The sequence below is a fragment of the Apodemus sylvaticus genome, chromosome 22 (genome assembly GCF_947179515.1).
Source record: "Apodemus sylvaticus chromosome 22, mApoSyl1.1, whole genome shotgun sequence".
Lineage (NCBI taxonomy): Eukaryota > Metazoa > Chordata > Mammalia > Rodentia > Muridae > Apodemus > Apodemus sylvaticus.
In genome coordinates this window covers 47,438,304-47,455,929 of record NC_067493.1, presented here as the reverse complement: position 1 = coordinate 47,455,929, position 17,626 = coordinate 47,438,304, and the positions used below count along the sequence as shown (strand labels likewise).

Genomic DNA, 17,626 nt, shown 5'->3' with positions numbered 1-17,626 from the left:
ATTCTATGTCCACCATAAGAGGATACAGCTCAGTGTTAAAGGCTGGTTAGTCTGAGGGTGTGAACTGCCACCTACAGAAATGAGCCCCAGACCTTTGTGAGAGCAGCCAGTGCTTGTGACCGCTGAGCGCCCTTCCAGCCTCCCACACCTTGGCCAGCACTAGGCATCCCGACAGGTGGTGCGGGATTCTTAGTGGAGTGCTGTTGTGCTTCCTCAGTCTACTGAAGGGGCCTGGCTTTTCACCCATCCTGCTCCTTAGTCCTTCACACAGATTCTGGGTTTGGGTTTTGACGCGGGGTTTCTCTGGGTTGCCTTGGATGTCCTGGAACTTGCTCTGTAGACCAGGCTCATCTGAACTCAAGAGATTCACTTGCCTCTGCCTCCCAGATCAAAGGCCAGTGACAGCACCCCCAACTATTTTTCTTTCGGGTTCTTTTTTTCCCCTAAAATGAAATGGTGGTTCTTTAAGGGCTTTATTTATTTATTTATTTATTTGCTAAGTTATTAGATAGATGTGAGTTCACTATGGCTGTCTTCAGACACGTCAGAAGAGGGCATTGGATCCTATTACCAATGGTTGTGAGCCACCATGTAGTTGCTGGGAATTGAACTCAGGACCTTGGGAAGATCAATAAATGCTCTTAACCGCTGAGCTATCTCTTCACCCACCCCCTCACACCTTTAATCTCCCCCCCCTTTTTCTTAAAGATTTATTTATTTATTATATGTAAATACACTGTAGCTGTCTTCAGATACACCAGAAGAGGGCGTCAGATCTCATTGTGGGTGGTTGTGAGCCACCATGTGGTTGCTGGGATTTGAACTCAGGACCTCTGGAAGAGCAGTCAGTCCTCTTACCCGCTGAGCCATCTCTCCAGCCCCTCTCCCCCCCCTTTTTAAGAATTTTTCTGTGACAGTTACAATTTAGTTCCAGAATTTAAAGAAGTATCTCTGTGTCTTCTTCCAACTGCCACAATAATGACTGCCAGGGAAAGAGCTGTCCAGGAACTTGTGGGCGATGGCTGGCTCTTCTCTGCTCAGCACGTCAGTGCCTTCTGCCTTGTAAGGCAGACCTCTCAACAGCCCGGAGCCCGATCTGCAGCCCGGAGCCCGAGCTGCAGGGCTCCCTTGACTTGATGGCTCCAGGGCTTGCTACTTCTAGTGCCTGCCTTGTCGTCTAACTGTGAATGTGTGTGGGATGTGGGGATGGAGAGTGCATCCTCCATGACCAACCTTTATTCTCCCCTCCCCATCCGTGTGCACAGGCTGATGCGGATAGTTTCTACATGGCGTGCAACGGCCGCCAGTTCAACTCAATCGAAGATGACGTCTGCCAGCTGGTCTATGTGGAAAGGGCTGAAGTGCTGAAGTCTGAGGATGTAAGTGTGAAGACTTCTTACATCTGATGAGAGATGTTGATTCATACCGAACTGAATGTTCGCACACTTGCAGAATCATCAGGAATAGGCCGTACTGTAGAGACTGGGAGTAGAAGCAGAAGACAGGTTCTGGGGTCTGGAGGAAAGGGGATGGGAGGGGCTGGTTACAGATGCGGAGGTTCTGGGAGAAGGGATTGTTGACAGAAGGATGGTGGTGCTGGATGCACTATGGAGTAAGTGGTGAGGACATACTAAAATCCACCGAGGTTCAAGTGAAGAGTCTTAGCACTGAGATGGGGAGGGGCATGAAGTCGCAGGCGGCTTGGCAAGGCCAAAGCTAACATTGCAAGGCCCTGCTTTAAAAAAAAAAAAAGTACTGAAAAATTATATCTCATTTTCAAAATGTAGAAAACAGCTGTCATAGCACATGCATGTGACCCTAGCACTCAGGAAGCAGAGGTAAGGGACTATTGCGTTGGAGGCTGGCCTAGGCTATATAACAAGACCCTGTCCCCAAATCAGGGTAAAGAAAATAATTATGCTTTGTTAAAGCTATCCCAAAACTATTCAAACTCAGTTTGGAGCAGAAAAAACATTAACCCTAATCTCCTTCCTAGCTTTTTGTTTCAGGGTTTCTCTGTGTAGCCCTGGCTGTCCTGAATCTTGTCCTGTGTAGACCTTGCTAACCTCGAACTCACAGGATTTCATCTGCCTCTGCCTCTCAGGTACTAGTAGTAGCCCATGCTACCACACTCAGATCTTTGTTTGTTTAAGGCAGGCTGTTCTAGAACTCCCTCAGTAGAGTAGGATGGCCTCAAACTCATAGGCATCCTCCTGTCTCTGCCTCCTGAGTGCTAAGGTTTAGGCATGCTGTTTACATGCTCTGGCTCTCATCTGCAGCAGGGCAGCTCCCCTGGAGCCTGGCCGTGAGACTGGCTCACTAGGTCAGTTAGAGGGAGTGGCAGGTTTGGCTCTGGAGGCAAGAGAGCCTCCATGCTGCTGTAAGATCTCCTTGTTTTTCAAGGAGACCTTAATAGCCAGGCACTCTCACTTGAGGCAGAGGAAGGCAGATGGATGTGAGTTTGAGTCCAATATCTGCTCTACACATTGAGTTCCAGAACAGTCAGGGTTTCACACACTCAGCAGGTGAAGATGTCTCCTACCACAAAGCCTGCTGAACTGAGTTCCATGGAACCCATGTATATTAAGGAGAGGACTAACTTGTGAAAGTTGTTCTTTGGCTTTCACATGTGTGTAGATACATGTACACACACACACACACACACTCTAAATAAAAATGTAACTTATTTTAATTAACTAATTTTCTTTTTTCTTTTTTTTTTTTAAGATTTATTTACGTATATGTGAGTACACTGTAGCTGTCTTCAGACACTTTTTCTTCTCACTCTGGCCCTGCTCGCTCACTGTATCTGTCTTCAGACACCCAGAAGAGGGCATCAGATCTCATTACGGATGGTCGTGAGCCATCATGTGGTTGCTGGGATTTGAACTCACTACCTTCAGAAGAGCAGTTGGCGCTCTTAACCACTGAGCCATTGCTCCAGCCCAATTTTGTTTTTTTCAAGACAGGGTTTCTCTGTATATCCATGGCTGTCCTGGAACTCACTCTGTAGACCAGGCTGGCCTCGAACTCAGAAATCCGCCTGCCTCTGCCTCCTGAGTACTGAGTGCATGTGCTACCACTGCCCAGCCCATAAAAATGTAATTTAAAAAAATTTTTAAATAGACCCTAAAATAGACCCAGAAGCTGGCCACAGTGATGTAGGCCTAGAATTTGAGCTTCCAAAAGGTAGAGTCCAGAGGCTGAAGTGATGGCTTACCGCTTCAGATGCTTACTGCTCTTGTGGGGACACAGGTTCAGGTCCTAAGCTCCCTGTACGGCAGCTCACATTGCCTGCGACTCAAGTTGCAGAGGACCCAGTGTCTTCTGATACTCACGGGCTCCTGCATGCATGTGGACTACTCATACTCAAGACCACACACCCACCCGCGCACTTGCGCACAAACACACATACACAGACCTAGATATATACAAATAAGGTTTGTAGATTTAAAAGGTAGTGAGAGGAGTATTAGAACATCAGGGGCTGGGTGGTGGTGGTGCATGCCTGTAATCCCAGCACTCTGGGAGGCAGAGACAGGTGGATTGCTGAGTTTGAGGTCAGCCTGGTCTACAGAGTGAGTTCCAGGACAGCCAGGGCTATACAGAGAAACCCTGTCTTGAAAAAGCCAAATACAAAAAAAAAACCTTCAGGCCCTTCTTCAACTACTTTATAGATTTGAGGCCTACTTGAGTTAAGTTGCACCTCCAAAACAAACAAAATGTAAGATTTAAAAGGGGGAATAAGAGTTGAGGTAGGAGGGGCCGGACAGTGGTGGCGCACACCTGTAATCCCAGCACTTGGGAGGCAGAGGCAGGCGGATTTCTGAGTTCGAGGTCAGCCTGGTCTACAGAGTTCCAGGACAGCCAGGACTACACAGAAACCCTGACTCAAAAAACCAAAAAATAAAAATAAAAAAGGAGTTGAGGTAGGGCTGGGAAGTGGTGGCTCACTCCTGTAACCCCAGCACTCTGAGAGGCAGAGGCAGGTGGATTTCTGAGTTAGAGGGCAGCCTGGTCTACAGAGTGAGTTCCAGGACAGCTAGGGCTACACAGAGAAACCCTGTCTCAGAAAAAAAAAAAGACAAAAACAAATCCAAAACAAACAAAAAAGAGTTGGGGTAGGGATTGGGGTGGGAGGCTGGAGAGATAGCTCAATGGTTAAGAGCACTGACTGCTCTTTCAAAGGTCCTGAGTTCAAAATCCCAGTACCCACATGGTGGCTCACAACCATCCATAACAAGATCTGACTCCTCCTTCTGGAGTGTCTGAAGACAACTACAGAGTATTTACATATAATAAATAAATAAATCTTTTAAAAAAAAAAAGTTCTGGCTGCTCTTATGGAAGAGCTCAGTTCCGAGCACCCACAAGACAGCTCACAATCATCTTGTTACCTTCAATTCCAGAGGATCTGTTGCTCTCTTCTGACCCTTATGGGCACTGCACATATGTTCAGTACTCAGACATTCATGCTGTAAAACACTAATACTTATAAAAATAAAATGGAGCTGGAGAGATGACTCAACTGCTCTTCCAGAGTTCCTGAGTTTAATTCCCAGCAACCACACGGTGGCTCACATCCATCTGTAATGGGATCAGATGCCCTCTTCTGGTGTGTCTGAAGACAGCTACCGTGTACTTGTACATTAAAAAAAAAAAAATCTTTTATTTTACAAAATTACTTAAAATATTTTAAAAATGAAAAGTTTGTTTACAAGTAAAGCCCAGCAGCAGATGTGCTGCCCCCTGAGTGCTTGCAAAGCTGCCTCGGTTGCTGAGAGTTCCAGGTGAGCCTGCTCTGCAGCGGACTCTGCCTCCAAAACTGAGCAGTACGAGCAAGCAGAAGGCAGTCTCCCGTTGGAAAAGGATGGCAGAGGGTGAAGGGCGGCCGTAACCAGACGTTTCCTGCAGGGCGCCAGCCTCCCCGTGATGGACCTGACGGAGCTTCCCAAGTGCACTGTGTGTCTGGAGCGAATGGACGAGTCTGTGAACGGCATCCTCACCACCCTGTGCAACCACAGCTTCCATAGTCAGTGTCTGCAGCGCTGGGACGACACCACGTGAGTGCAGGGGCTGCCCCACCTTGTGGGCCCTTTATGACCACTTCTTGGGACCCAAAATACCCATCAACAAACACTGCTAGTCTTTGACTATGCAAATCTGGCATCGTAGTAGGGAAGAGACCTCAGTGTCTCTCCTCCCCTTCTCTCAGGTCTTGTGGAGACTGTCATTTGTTTGTGTATGCACATGCGTGCGTGAGTTTGTGTGGCACATGTATGCAGGTGCCCCATGATGCCAAAGGGCATCACATTCACTGAAACTGGGGTTAGTGGGTGGTTGTGAGCTGCTGTGTGGTGCTGGGAGTGGAGCCTGGGTCTTCTTTATGCAAGCACAATAAAGACTCTTACCCACTGGGCCATCTCTGTAGTCCAAAATTGTACTGCAAATACCACGACCTTTTAAAAATCCTTTTCTAGCCTCTGTAGGTACCTGCATACATGTACAAGCACACACACACACACAAGCTGAGCAAAGGTGGTACATGTCTTTAATCCCAGCATTCAGAAAGCAGAGACAGGTGGTTTGAGGCCAGCCTTGTGTACAGAAGCCCAAGACAGCCAGGGTTACACAGAATTCTTGCCCTGAAAAAACAAAAAATAAGTAAAAATAGAAGCGAGGCTAGCCCCAACCAGAACACCCTGGGGGGAATTTCTAGCACTACCTAAATCAGATATAGTGCATCCCAGTTCTAGGGAATTGGAGGCTTGAAGACCTCAAATTCAAGGTCATCCTTGGCTACATAGAAAGTTTGAGGCTAGCCTTGTCTACATAAGACCTGTTTCAAAAGCAAACAAGGGCACTAGAGAGATCCTCCACAGTTAGAGCATGTCCTGCTCTTGCAGTCACAGGTTTGCTTCCCAGCACCCAGGGTGACGGCTCACAGCTGGCTGCTTCTTCACAACCAGGAATCTAATGGTCTCCTAGCTTCTACAGGCACTGCTTCACATGGTGGGTAGAATATACTGAAGCTCACACATGGCATACGTTATAAATCAAATCCTTAAAATGGAAAGCAAGCCCTGACCTCGTCAGCCGAGCTGATCTGAAGCTCATGCGAGCAAAGCTAGCCTTGAGCCTATGACGTGTGCCTTCAACGTCTGTCTCCCGAGTGCTCCTTACACACATGCCTCCGCCCCACCAGCTTCTGCAGGACTAAGGGAGGCCGCCCGGCCAGAGCCTCCTCCTACCATCCGCCTGCTTGTGCACCTTGACCTTACATGGTGGCAGTTCAGTCAGTCACAACTGTCCTACGTTCTGACACTTTGACCCATCCAACAAAATCTGTTAGCGACCACTGAGTATTCGTCTACCTTGATTGTCGTAGGAAGGGGTTACCCTGGATGGGCATGCTGGCACACACCTGTGATGCTAACACTTGGGAGGTGGAGGCAGGAAGATCAGGAGATGAAGGCCATCTGATCTGAGGGGGGCAAAGTGTCAGGTCTGTGTCTGGAGAGCAGCTCAGCAGTTCAGTGCACTGGCTGCTCTTGCAGAAGGCTCAGGTTAGGTTCCCAGGACCCACAATGGGCTGTTCGCAGGCATTTAGACCTCCAGCTCCTTCTGCTGGCCTTGGTAAGCACACACGTACAAATGACAATAAGCCTTTTTAAAAAACTGGCTCAGGCCAGGCATGACTCACACCTTTAATCCTATCCTAGCACTTGGGAGGCAGAGGCAGGCAGATCTCTTGAGTTGTAGGCCAGCCTGGTTTACAGAGTGGGTTCCAGGTCAGTCAAGGGTATATAGTGAGACCTTGTCTCAGAAAAAAGCAATAAAAATTATTGGCTGTGTGTGGTAGCTCACTCACATCTTGAGTCTTTGCACTTGGGATCAGTCGCCAGCTGTCTCAGTGAGCTTGACATAAACCTGGTCTACTTAGTGAGTTCAGGGCACCCAGGATTATGAGATTCTGCATTCTCATATAAAATAAATTCGTAAATAAATTCCAGAGAAAAGGAAGAGAAAGCATAATGATGGAAGGTGTAGAACCCAGGTTTCGTTTTGGTTGTTTTGGTTGGTTTTTGGTTTTTGGTTTTTCGAGACAGGGTTTCTCTGTGTGGTCCTGGCTGTCCTGGAACTCACTCTGTAGACCAGGCTGGCCTCGAACTCAGAAACCCACCTGCCTCTCTGCCTCCCAAGTGTTGGGATTAAAGGCGTGCACCACCACTGCCCGGCTTAGACCCCAGGTTTTAACCCCTGTATATAACTCCATCCTCATCGTCTTGTCCTGGATAGGTGTCCCGTGTGCCGGTACTGTCAGACGCCAGAGCCAGTGGAAGAAAACAAATGTTTTGAGTGTGGTGTCCAAGAAGTAAGTCACTGGGGAAGAGGGATATTTAAAACACTGAGAGCCGGGCGGTGGGTGGTGGTTTAATCCCAGGCACTTGGGAGGCAGAGGCAGGCAGATATCTGAGTTTGAGGCCAGCCTGGTCTACAAAGTGAGTTCCAGGACAGCCAGGGCTATACAGAGAAACCCTGTCACGAAAAAACCAAAAAAAAAAAAAAAAAAAAAAAAAAAAACCAGAGATGCCCATCAATCAGTCACTTGTGAATCTGTAGTTAGGACTCTGTAAAAGCCAGAGAAGGGCAGTGGCTGACCAGGGAGGCCCTGGAAGGTTGGGTCTTAGAACTGTATTATTCAGAAGTCTGTGGGAGACGCTCCTAAGTCCTCGTTCCAAGCCACGTGGGCCAGGTCATGCGCCTCCCCTCCCCAGTCACCGACTGAGATCTCCCCCTTGCAGAACCTCTGGATTTGTTTGATATGCGGCCACATAGGCTGTGGGCGGTACGTGAGTCGACACGCTTACAAGCACTTCGAGGAGACCCAGCACACATATGCCATGCAGCTCACCAACCACCGGGTCTGGGACTATGCTGGAGGTGCGTGTGCGTCCATTTCCTGATTCAGTCTTTCCTGGGGCGACCTCACAGCCCGCAGTGGCCAACCCAGAGGGTGCCATGCTTCAGGAGGACCCGACTCAGGAATTAGAGACAGTTTAGATGTTTGCTCTTGCCCCTCTCACTCTCTAATGGTCAAATAATTGACCAGTTTTAAAGAAGAATCATACATCAATTCATCTAGATTTCTAAAAGCAAATAAACAAAAATGTTTTATAGTTAAAAGTGTAGAGAACTGGCTGGGTGGTGGTGGCTCAAACCTTTAATCCCAGCACTCAGGAAGCAGAGGCAGGTGGATCGATTTCTGTGAGTTCGAGGCCAGCCTTGTCTACAGAGCGAGTTCCAGACAGCCAAGGTTACACAGAAAAACTCTGTTTTGAAAAAGCACAGTGAACTTTTCATGCCTAGGAAGCTGCCTCTGGCTGACTTCTCCTTTCTTTAGATAATTATGTCCATCGACTGGTTGCCAGCAAGACGGATGGAAAGATCGTTCAATACGAGTGTGAGGGCGACACCTGCCAGGAAGAGAAGATAGATGCCTTACAGTTAGAGGTGAGATGCTCCTAGCTGTCACTTAGTAACTGCTATTGCTGGGTGTTTCCATTTTCTGGAAAAAGATGCTTTGACCTTTTCGTCTTGTCATCTGCTCTGTGTCATTGCTGGGACAAATTTCTAAAATGCTGCTCTTTTGAAAGTACAATCTTTCCTAAGTCTTACTACTCTTTGACTGTGATGTTCCTGGTTGTCTTAAGTTAAGGTTCATTAGTTAAGCAATCCAGGTCATCTACAGCAGCAATAAAGCCAAAGGGTAGCATGTTGCTGTAGGCGTCTGCACAGAAGCTGGAAATGGAAGCGGCCGGGTCAGGGCGGACCCCAGCCTCCCGTCCTTCCCTGCTCATTCACGTGTAGCTGTGTGCTGAGTGTATGTGCTTCATGAGCTGGGGGCTCAGTTACTTAAAGGCATTTGGGGTTTATATATTGAAGAACCAGCATGCTTAGCCACTGGGATTTTCTTCTGAGAGGCGAAGCCTGCTGTGGCAGACGGCCGTGCGTTCAGAACAGCCCTGTGCTTGTGTACTCGGTGATGTTTGGTTGTCTGTTGTGGGTTTGGTTTGGTTTGGTTTTAAGACAGGATCTTATTAAGTAGTTCCAGATTGACTTCAGGCTCATAATCCTCCTGTCTCCACTTCTCTGGTGATGGACTGATAGGAGTGAGCTAGTCTGCGCACACACAATTCTGTTAATGAGGGGGAAGTTTCAGAACGAGTGCTGTTTTATGTAAATTAAAAAAAAATTTAACCAGGAAAACTAACCCAAAACCCTGGCTTTCAGAGGGAATGGACTTTGGAAATTAGTTCATTTGTAAACTCTTTGAGATTTATTTTTTCATTTACTATGTATGAGTTTGCCTGCATGCATGTCTGCACCATGTGCATGCTTCGTGCCTGAGGAAGCCAGAAATGGACCTCAGATCCCCTGGAACTGGGGTATAGACAGTTGGGAGCCACATCTGTGTGCTGGGGATTGAACCTGGGTTCTTTACAAGAACAGCCTGCGTGTTTTCCCACTGAGCCATCTCTCCAGCTTCTCATTTGTAGACTTTATAGCTCTGATAGACTCAGAAAGTGGCCTTCAGAACAGCTTGTACTCTTAATAAATTACTATATTGACAGAAAAAACAAACCCTTGACATTCTTTAGAATAAGTATCTCTTCCCTATGAATGCTGATTAAAATGTGCCATACACATTTTAGATACTCAAAAAACAGTTTCTCAGGATAGAATTGCATATACCTCAAGAGTAAGAAACCTACCCCGCTTTTACCAGGTACTGGTGTTCTGGAACTCAAGAGATATGCATGTTTCCCACATGCTAGGATTAAATACATGTGGATGCCCCCCACACCTGACTTACACACAAGTCTTCACACCCATAGCCCTATCTCGCCGTCTCTACACCTAGCATCTTTGTTGTCCTTTGAGTTGAAGATGCCCTGTGGCTAGTCCCGATTTCTCCAAGACAGGAACATGTCTGTTCATGTGTCATGTCTGTCAGCAGCCTCTGACTCTCATCTACTCCCAGAAGTCCTAGCAGCCCTAATGCAACCTGCTATACTTCCCTGCCTTCAGCCACACAGTACTGTTGGTTCAAGCCATGCAGCAGTGGAGATCCAGAGACCAAATATAGTCCTCATAACTTCAAAGCCTCCATTCTTAAAATTATTTGGACCAGAATACATTTGTATAAATGTGCATTCACACTAAACAGGTAGAAGTAGGAAGATCAGGAGCTCAAGTCCATCCAGGACATTTAAGGCCAATCTGGGCCATAAGAGACCCTGTATCAAAATCATAAATGTTAGAAAGATAGCTCAGTTGGGTGGGCGGTAGTGGCGCACGTCTTCAATCCCAGCACTTGGGAGGCAGAGGCAGGTGGATTTCTGAGTTCGAAGACAGCCTGGTCTACAAAGTGAGTTCCAGGACAGCCAGGGCTACACAGAGAAACCCTGTCTCAGGAAGGGGGGACATGGGGTGGGGGAAGAAAGATAGCTCCTTCCGCCATCTTGGCACCTGTGGAGGCCTGCTGGGATCAGGACTTCTAAAAGCAAGTCTGTTTGGAAGGCTGTGGTGCTGGGCCACTTTTGCTGGCTACAAGAGAGGACTCCAGAACCAAAGAGAGGACACAGCTCTTCTTAAAATTGAAGGCGTTTATGCCCGAGATGAAACTGAGTTCTACTTAGGCAACAGGTATGCTTATGTGCATAAAGCAAAAAACAAAAAACAATACTGTGACTCCTGGAGGCAAACCAAACAAAGCCAGAGTGATCTGGGGAAAAGTATCTCAGGCCCATGGAAATAGTGGTGTGGTTCATGCAGAATTCTGAAGCAACCTCCTGCCAAGGACATTGGACACAGAATCCGTGTGATGCTGTACCCATCCCAGATTTAAACTAATGGAGAGTAAATAAAAGTAGATTTGTTCTCTTGTATTTTTTTTCAAAAAAATATGAAAGAAAGCTCTCAGTCAATCATCTGTTTACCATGCTATCATGAGGATCTGAGTTCAGTTCCTAGAACCCAAATTTTAAGAAAATAGAAGTGGGGCTGGAGAGATGGCTCAGTGGTTAAGAGCACCGACTGTTCTTTCAAAGGTCCTGAGTTCAAATCCCAGCAACTACATGGTGGCTCACAACCATCCTTAATAAGATCTGATGCCCTCTTCTAGTGTGTCTGTAGACAGCTACAGTGTACTTACATATAATAAATAAGTAAATCTTTAAAAAAAAAAAGAAAATAGAAGTGGTACAAGTTTATAACCCCAGCACTGAAGGGCTGGCCAACCTAACCTACTTGGTGAGTTCTAGGCCAGAGAGAGACCCTGTCTCAAAACTAAAGTGGGCAGTACCTGTGGAATGACATCTGAGGCTGACTCTGCCTTCCTTCATGTATGCACGTGGATAGAGCACATGGGCTGAAGAAATGGCTCAGTGGGAACACAGATTGCTCTTCTCCGAGGACCTGAGTTCGATACCCAGCACCCACGTCAGGTGGCTTAGAACTGTCTGTAACCCCAGCTCCATAGGAGTCTGACACACTGATTGCTGTGCTCACCTGCATTCACGTGCATGTGGCCCCTACATATAATTAATTAACTTAATAATACATACAGAGCATTTTAAAGACAAAAGTAAATTTGCATTCTTACATTTTTCCCAGCTAGATTGCAAGTTCCAGTCTGTAGCTCTGACCCAGTACCTGTTGACTTTAGTTGAACCCAAGTGTAACATACTTCCTGGTGAGCCTGACATGGCATGGCAGTGCAAGCCTGAAGCTCCCGGTTGATAAGGTTGCCAGTTCAAGTGTGAGGGGACAGGGCAGACCATGTCCTTATGTTCATTGTCTTCTTCCGGCTGGCCTGGAACTAGTTAGATCAGCCAGGCTGGCCTGGAGTGTTGGGATTGAAGGCATGCCCCAGCCCAGCCCAGCCCAGCCCAGCCCAGCAGGTGTGTGTGTGTTGTCTAATTTCACGTGGTTTCATCGTGGGTATGTGAGCACCCCTGGCTGTGGAGGCCTTGGCTCTGGAAGCTGTCAGGAGTCCGCATTGCTGGGGTCATAGCTGGTGACGGCTCTCCTCTCCCATTGTTCTGTCTCTAGTACTCGTACTTGCTGACAAGCCAGCTGGAGTCGCAGCGGATATACTGGGAAAACAAAATTGTGCGCATAGAGAAGGACACGGCGGAGGAGGTAAATGACGTCACCACTGAGATGCCATAGCAGCGCGGCTGCCAGGTGGGGAGGGCAGGGGAAGGGCCACAGGGAAGGGACGATGGGGTCTTCCCTTGGGTGGCTGATGATGGAGGATTGTTCTCTCTAAAAGGAAATGCCTTGTTGTTCCTAAAAGGAATGCATCGTTGGGATCATAAGGCACAGTCTTACGCCTGTCAGAACTAGCACTTTGTACATTCCCAATAAGACTGTGAAAATGGCAGGCAATACTCTGACCCAGTCTCTGCTGCCTCGGTGAATTTAGTCTAGGCTCCCCCAGCACAACCCAGACCCCGCGGAAGTCTGTGTGAGGGAAGGTTTTGCAACATGGGTCAGCCGATGGCACATCTGTCAGCTTGGGAACAGTGGCTTCTGGAGCTAGGTGAGCTGCTGCAGCTTTGTAAACTGAGGGAAATAAATTAGGCAGAAATGGTGGAGTTTCTGTGGTCTCCCTGGAGAATTACTGGTTTGGAGCTGCAGTTGGCAGATTTTAACTGATGCCCTTAGATGTGACATGCATGGTGGCCTGTGCCTGTAACTCTGTATACTCCGGAGACAGCGGCAAGAGCACTGTTTAATGCCAGAAGTCTGAGGCCTCATGGTCTGTATTTTTTTTAATATTATTTGAAGATTTTATTTTATGTGTATGAGTGTTTGACTTTATGTCCATGTGTGCAGTGCCTTTTGAAGCCAGAAGAGGGCATTAGTTCCCCTGGAATTGGAGTTACAAGTGACTGTGAGCTACAGTGGGCTCTACGATCTAAACCAAGGTCCCCTACAATGCTCTTAACCAGTGAACCATCTCCCCTGCACCCAAAATAAGGTTTTTGGTTGGTTTGGTTTTAGATTTCAGCACATAGAATGTGATGTGGTTTTGCAGAAACCTGTGCAGAAGGCTTGAGCTCTGCATGCTTCATTTTATATTTTGTAGCATGTTTAGGGAACCTTGAGAGTTACAGAGAAGGGGACTTGAGCATGTGCACATAGGACTTGTGTGTCTCTAGTAGCCATTTCTCATAGTACTCAGTGAAGCCTTCATTTTCTAAATGATCCATCTAATAACGTCACCCCTCTTCTGGCTGGGACTGCAGGTGGGAGCCCCATCCCAGCGCCTCACTAGTTCTTGGATGTCCATCAGCAGTCTCCGTGGCTACACACCAGCTTCTGGTCCTTGTTTATCCTAAAGAAAATTGTTCTCTCAATTAGTTTGGTTTGTCCTGGTTACAGAGACAATGGTAGGGGAGTCCCTAGAGCTGCCCTGTGTGAACCTGCCTGATTATGGAGACAGTGGTAGGGAGTCCCAAAAGCTGCCCTGTGTGAACCTGCTTGGCCTCCCTTCGCACTTTCAGATTAACAACATGAAGACCAAGTTTAAAGAGACTATCGAGAAGTGTGACAGCCTGGAGCTCAGGCTTAGCGATCTCCTGAAGGAGAAGCAGTCTGTGGAAAGGAAGTAAGTATCCCGCAGTGCTCAGCGGCCATGAATGCCAACAGGTTCTAGAGAAGCACCTGTTCCGCTTCTGTGGGAACACCCTCATTTTAGCATTGTACTATGTAATACAGGGTTTGGGGGTCTGCTTATACTTGGAGCAAAATAACAGTGACTTCCCATTCGTGTTGTTAGAGGTGAGCAAGACGGCTCAGCTGCTAAGCCTGACAACCTGGGTGGGGTCCCAAAACTCACCTGATGAGGGAACTGACTTCCACAAGTGTACCTTGGCATACTGTACACATACAAATAAATGTAAAAAAACCAAAGGTCTGATTGCTGTTCCACTTGAGGTGGGTGCCAGGTGGAACACCAAATGCCCTGTGGCCATGAATAGATGCCTTGCATTTCTGCCTGCAACTTCTCAGCCATCTTGGCTAAGAGAAAGTTAGGGAAAAACGTTTGTCTAAGCCAGTGTCACAGACTCCCCCTTGGACAGGATATAATGGCTGATGATGCTGAGCATGGAGCAAAATGCCCATGAGCAGGTGACAAGGACACTGGCTCCTGCTGTAGTGGGGAGGGTGGGTGTCGCTGCTGGCTGTTGTTGTCCTCGTATTTAGTGGAAGAGCGTTTTCCCAGCATGCACGCAAGCCCAGAGTTGATCCCAAGCATTGAAGAGGTGAGATTCCCTCCCTGGTTTCAGTTATACTATGGAGGTGACAAGATTATTTTTGTGAACATCTGGTATAATAGATAGAGGTACTTCTGTTTGCTTTTTTAAACAGAGTTCCTCTTTGTAGACTAGGCTGGTCTTGAACTTAGAGACTTGCTTGCCTCTGCCTCCCGACTGCTGGGATGTAAAGGCTTGTACCACCATGCCTGGATTAATGTTTATTTTTAATGGTGGATAATTGTATAATACAAAACTACTTGCCGTTTGTGTGTGTATGTGGTGTGTTCAAGTGCACCTGTATGTGGTATGTGTATGTGCTCTGTGTGCACCTGTGTGGTGTGTGGCCAGAGGTTAGAACTTGGTATCTCCTACCTTTATCGTTCCTCATCTTGGTTGTTTTGATTTTATTTTTGAAGCAGGCTGTTACTAGGTAGGCCTGGCAGGCCTAAACTCACTATACAGACCAGGCTGGCCTGGAACTCAAAGAGATCAGCCAGCCACTTTCTCCCTGGTGCTGGGATTAAGGGTGTGTGCCACAAAACCACTCGGTTTGGTATTTTGGGATGGAGTGTCTCATACTGTGGCCTATGCTAGCCCTAAGTTCAAATCCTGCTTCTGGCTTCGCTTCCTGAGTGCTGAGGCTGGAGGCACTATAACCAGCTTCTCTGGCATTCTGACACATGAAAATGGTACCCACCTCCCATGTTGTCCCTGTCTCCTCCATGGAGGAGTGGGCATTGCGGGCAGAGCACCCCTGCTATTGACCCCTTTCCCTCCTTTAGCAAATTAGTGAGATCAGAGCACTTGTCTCAGAGAATGACACTTTCCTGGTGGCTTCCTCATCATGGCTGGTCTCTGACAGAGCTGCTACTGCTGAGCTCAGCAGGGAGAAGCCTGCACTGATGGCTTCTGAGGTCAGGAGCAGAAAGGGACCCAGAGCAGGTGAAGGCAGCTCTGTCTCCTTTGCTCCAGGTGTACGCAGCTGAACACCAGAGTGGCCAAGCTGAGCACAGAGCTGCAGGAGGAGCAGGAGCTGAACAAGTGTCTGCGCGCCAACCAGCTGCTGCTGCAGAACAAGCTCAAGGAGGAGGAGAAGCTGCGGAAGGAGACCTGTGCCCAGAAGGACCTGCAGATCACTGAGGTCCAGGAGCAGCTGCGCGATGTCATGTTCTACCTGGAGACGCAGCAGCAGATCAGCCACCTGCCTGCGGAGACGAGGCAGGAGATCCAGGAAGGGCAGATCAACATCGCCATGGCCTCAGCTCCCAACCCCACCTCCGGGGCCGGAGGGAAGCTGCAGTCCAGGAAGGGCCGCAGCAAGAGGGGCAAGTGACCTTCAGAGGCTTGTCCCTGAGACTTCCTGGGCGCCACAGGGTGTGCTGGGACCTTTGCTGAGCGGGAGGGGGGCCCTAATAAGCACGTCTGAGGACGAACTGTGGTTGGTCGTGTGGCTCCTTCATTTGTTGTGTGTGCTGTGAGGAGACTAAAGGAGGGGCAGACTTTGGCAGCACTTCCCAAGGGTGAGTCCCAGAGCTCAGACACCTCCCGCCATTCTGCCTTCCAGCTGGGCAGCCCCAGGCTTGTGAGGGTTTCCATTGTATTTATTCAGTTGGAGCACTTGCAGTTGGGTTCCAGGGTAAATCTGTGACATGATGTGACCTTCCTATCACTAAAGGAGTTCCAGCAGTACCTAGCACTAAAGCACAGGGCCTTCCAGAGACCCCAGCTGCCCTCAGGAGAGGCGCCTGCTGCCCACTGCCTGCCGCCCACTGCAGAGGCTCTCTCCTGCCGTCCATCCCTCCCTTCCCCTGCAGAGATGAAGAGCTGCTTGCCTTCCGAGAGAAGGGGCTAGGTTGTAAGCCAGTGCAGGCTTGTCCTGAGGGCAGGAAGAGCTAGCCATTGGGGCAGATAGGGTAGACCCGGTTAAGGAAGATGGTGACAGCTCTCTTTATTTCTGATGACTCCATACGAAACGTGCCTGTCAAATAAGGAAAGCCTTATTGGCTCCTCCTCAGCTCCGGAAACTGAGAGTGTCCTCCATCCAGAAAGGATCTAGGGGCAGGCCTAGCAGGAGGCCTTTACCAGCTGCTGTGTGTTGCTGGGGTCAGTGTGTGACTGTTCACAGGCAGGGCCACATGCTCGGGTCGCAGCTAGAGGGAGCGTGGGCAGTCTTCAGTTACTCTCCTATGATAGTTTCAAAGGCTGCTTCTCAGTCCAGAAACCGGCCTCAGCAGGACCGCTTCCAAACAGCCATACAATACTTACTGTGACCAACAGAGGGGCTGTGTGCCTCTCTGAGCCAGGAACATCAGATAGCTTGTAACAATTAATTGAACAGAATTGAGGGGACACCATATTGGGATTTAGCTACAAGAAGAGCCTGGGCAGTTGAGAGCAGTGTATAGTAGTAGTACAGTTTAATTTTTTGCTTTATCATCAGCCAAAGGTTTAAAATGTCACACTTTAGGGACTTCGTTTTTTCCGACTCACTGAACCTCGTCCTTTGACCGAAATGTCTGACATGTCACCATGTTGCCTGTGTTGCTGATCACGGTCCAATTCTGTGGAATGTGCTGTCGCATTTCCCAAAACCCCACCTGTGACTGCAGAATGAGTGTGCTCAGACTTAGACTCTGACTGGCTCGTCCTTAGGGCAGGCCAGCACTCCAGAGCCTCAGGCCTGAGCCACACAGGCACTGGAGCTGAGGCAGGAGCAGGGCCGCCTCGCCTCGTACAGAGCTTCTATTTTATCTAAAACCTATTTTACACTGTTGCAGTCTTGCCGGCTCAGCCCTGCTCATCTTGCACATCTGACCTTGCAGAAGCCAGGGTGGGTGGTAGCATGTGAATTAAGAAAATCGGAAGTCCTTTCCAAAGCTGCCTCCCCACCTCATTACAACCCACCCAGCTGCCCTGCCAGAGGAGAGAGGGCAGTGCTTCACAGCACAGCTGGGAAATGCCTGGGAAGGAAGCAGCCGTGGCAGAGGTTTCCAAACTACTTGAAGGTCTTTAAAAATGTTCCAGGAAAACAAAAATCAAGATGTGTAAATAAAATGTTATTTTAAAAGGTCAAAGAGTTATGTTTGTTTCTGACATTGCCCAGGATGAAAGCTGTTAGTGTGTTCTTCAGGACAAAGATGAAGCACGTGGCTTTCCCACACTCCCTTGGCCAATGAACTCTTTTTTTTTTTTTTTAAAGATTTATTTATGTATGTGGTGGAGTACACTGTCACTGTCTTCAGACACACCAGAACAGGCATCAGATCCCATTACAGATGGTTGTGAGCCACCAT

General features: G+C 48.3%; 1 protein-coding gene across 1 annotated transcript in view; it reads left to right on the top strand.

The window, feature by feature from the left end:
- The window catches only part of Brap (BRCA1 associated protein), a 28,401-nt gene extending 10,994 nt beyond the window's left edge, over positions 1-17,407 (top strand). Inside the window, exons 5-12 of the mRNA XM_052168394.1 lie at positions 1,266-1,379; positions 4,915-5,063; positions 7,300-7,375; positions 7,806-7,944; positions 8,405-8,514; positions 12,118-12,207; positions 13,578-13,681; positions 15,306-17,407. Coding sequence (XP_052024354.1) covers positions 1,266-1,379; positions 4,915-5,063; positions 7,300-7,375; positions 7,806-7,944; positions 8,405-8,514; positions 12,118-12,207; positions 13,578-13,681; positions 15,306-15,666 — 1,143 coding nt within the window. The 3' untranslated portion in view covers positions 15,667-17,407. The remainder of the gene's footprint in view (positions 1-1,265; positions 1,380-4,914; positions 5,064-7,299; positions 7,376-7,805; positions 7,945-8,404; positions 8,515-12,117; positions 12,208-13,577; positions 13,682-15,305) is intronic.
- Positions 17,408-17,626: the final 219 nt, after the last annotated feature.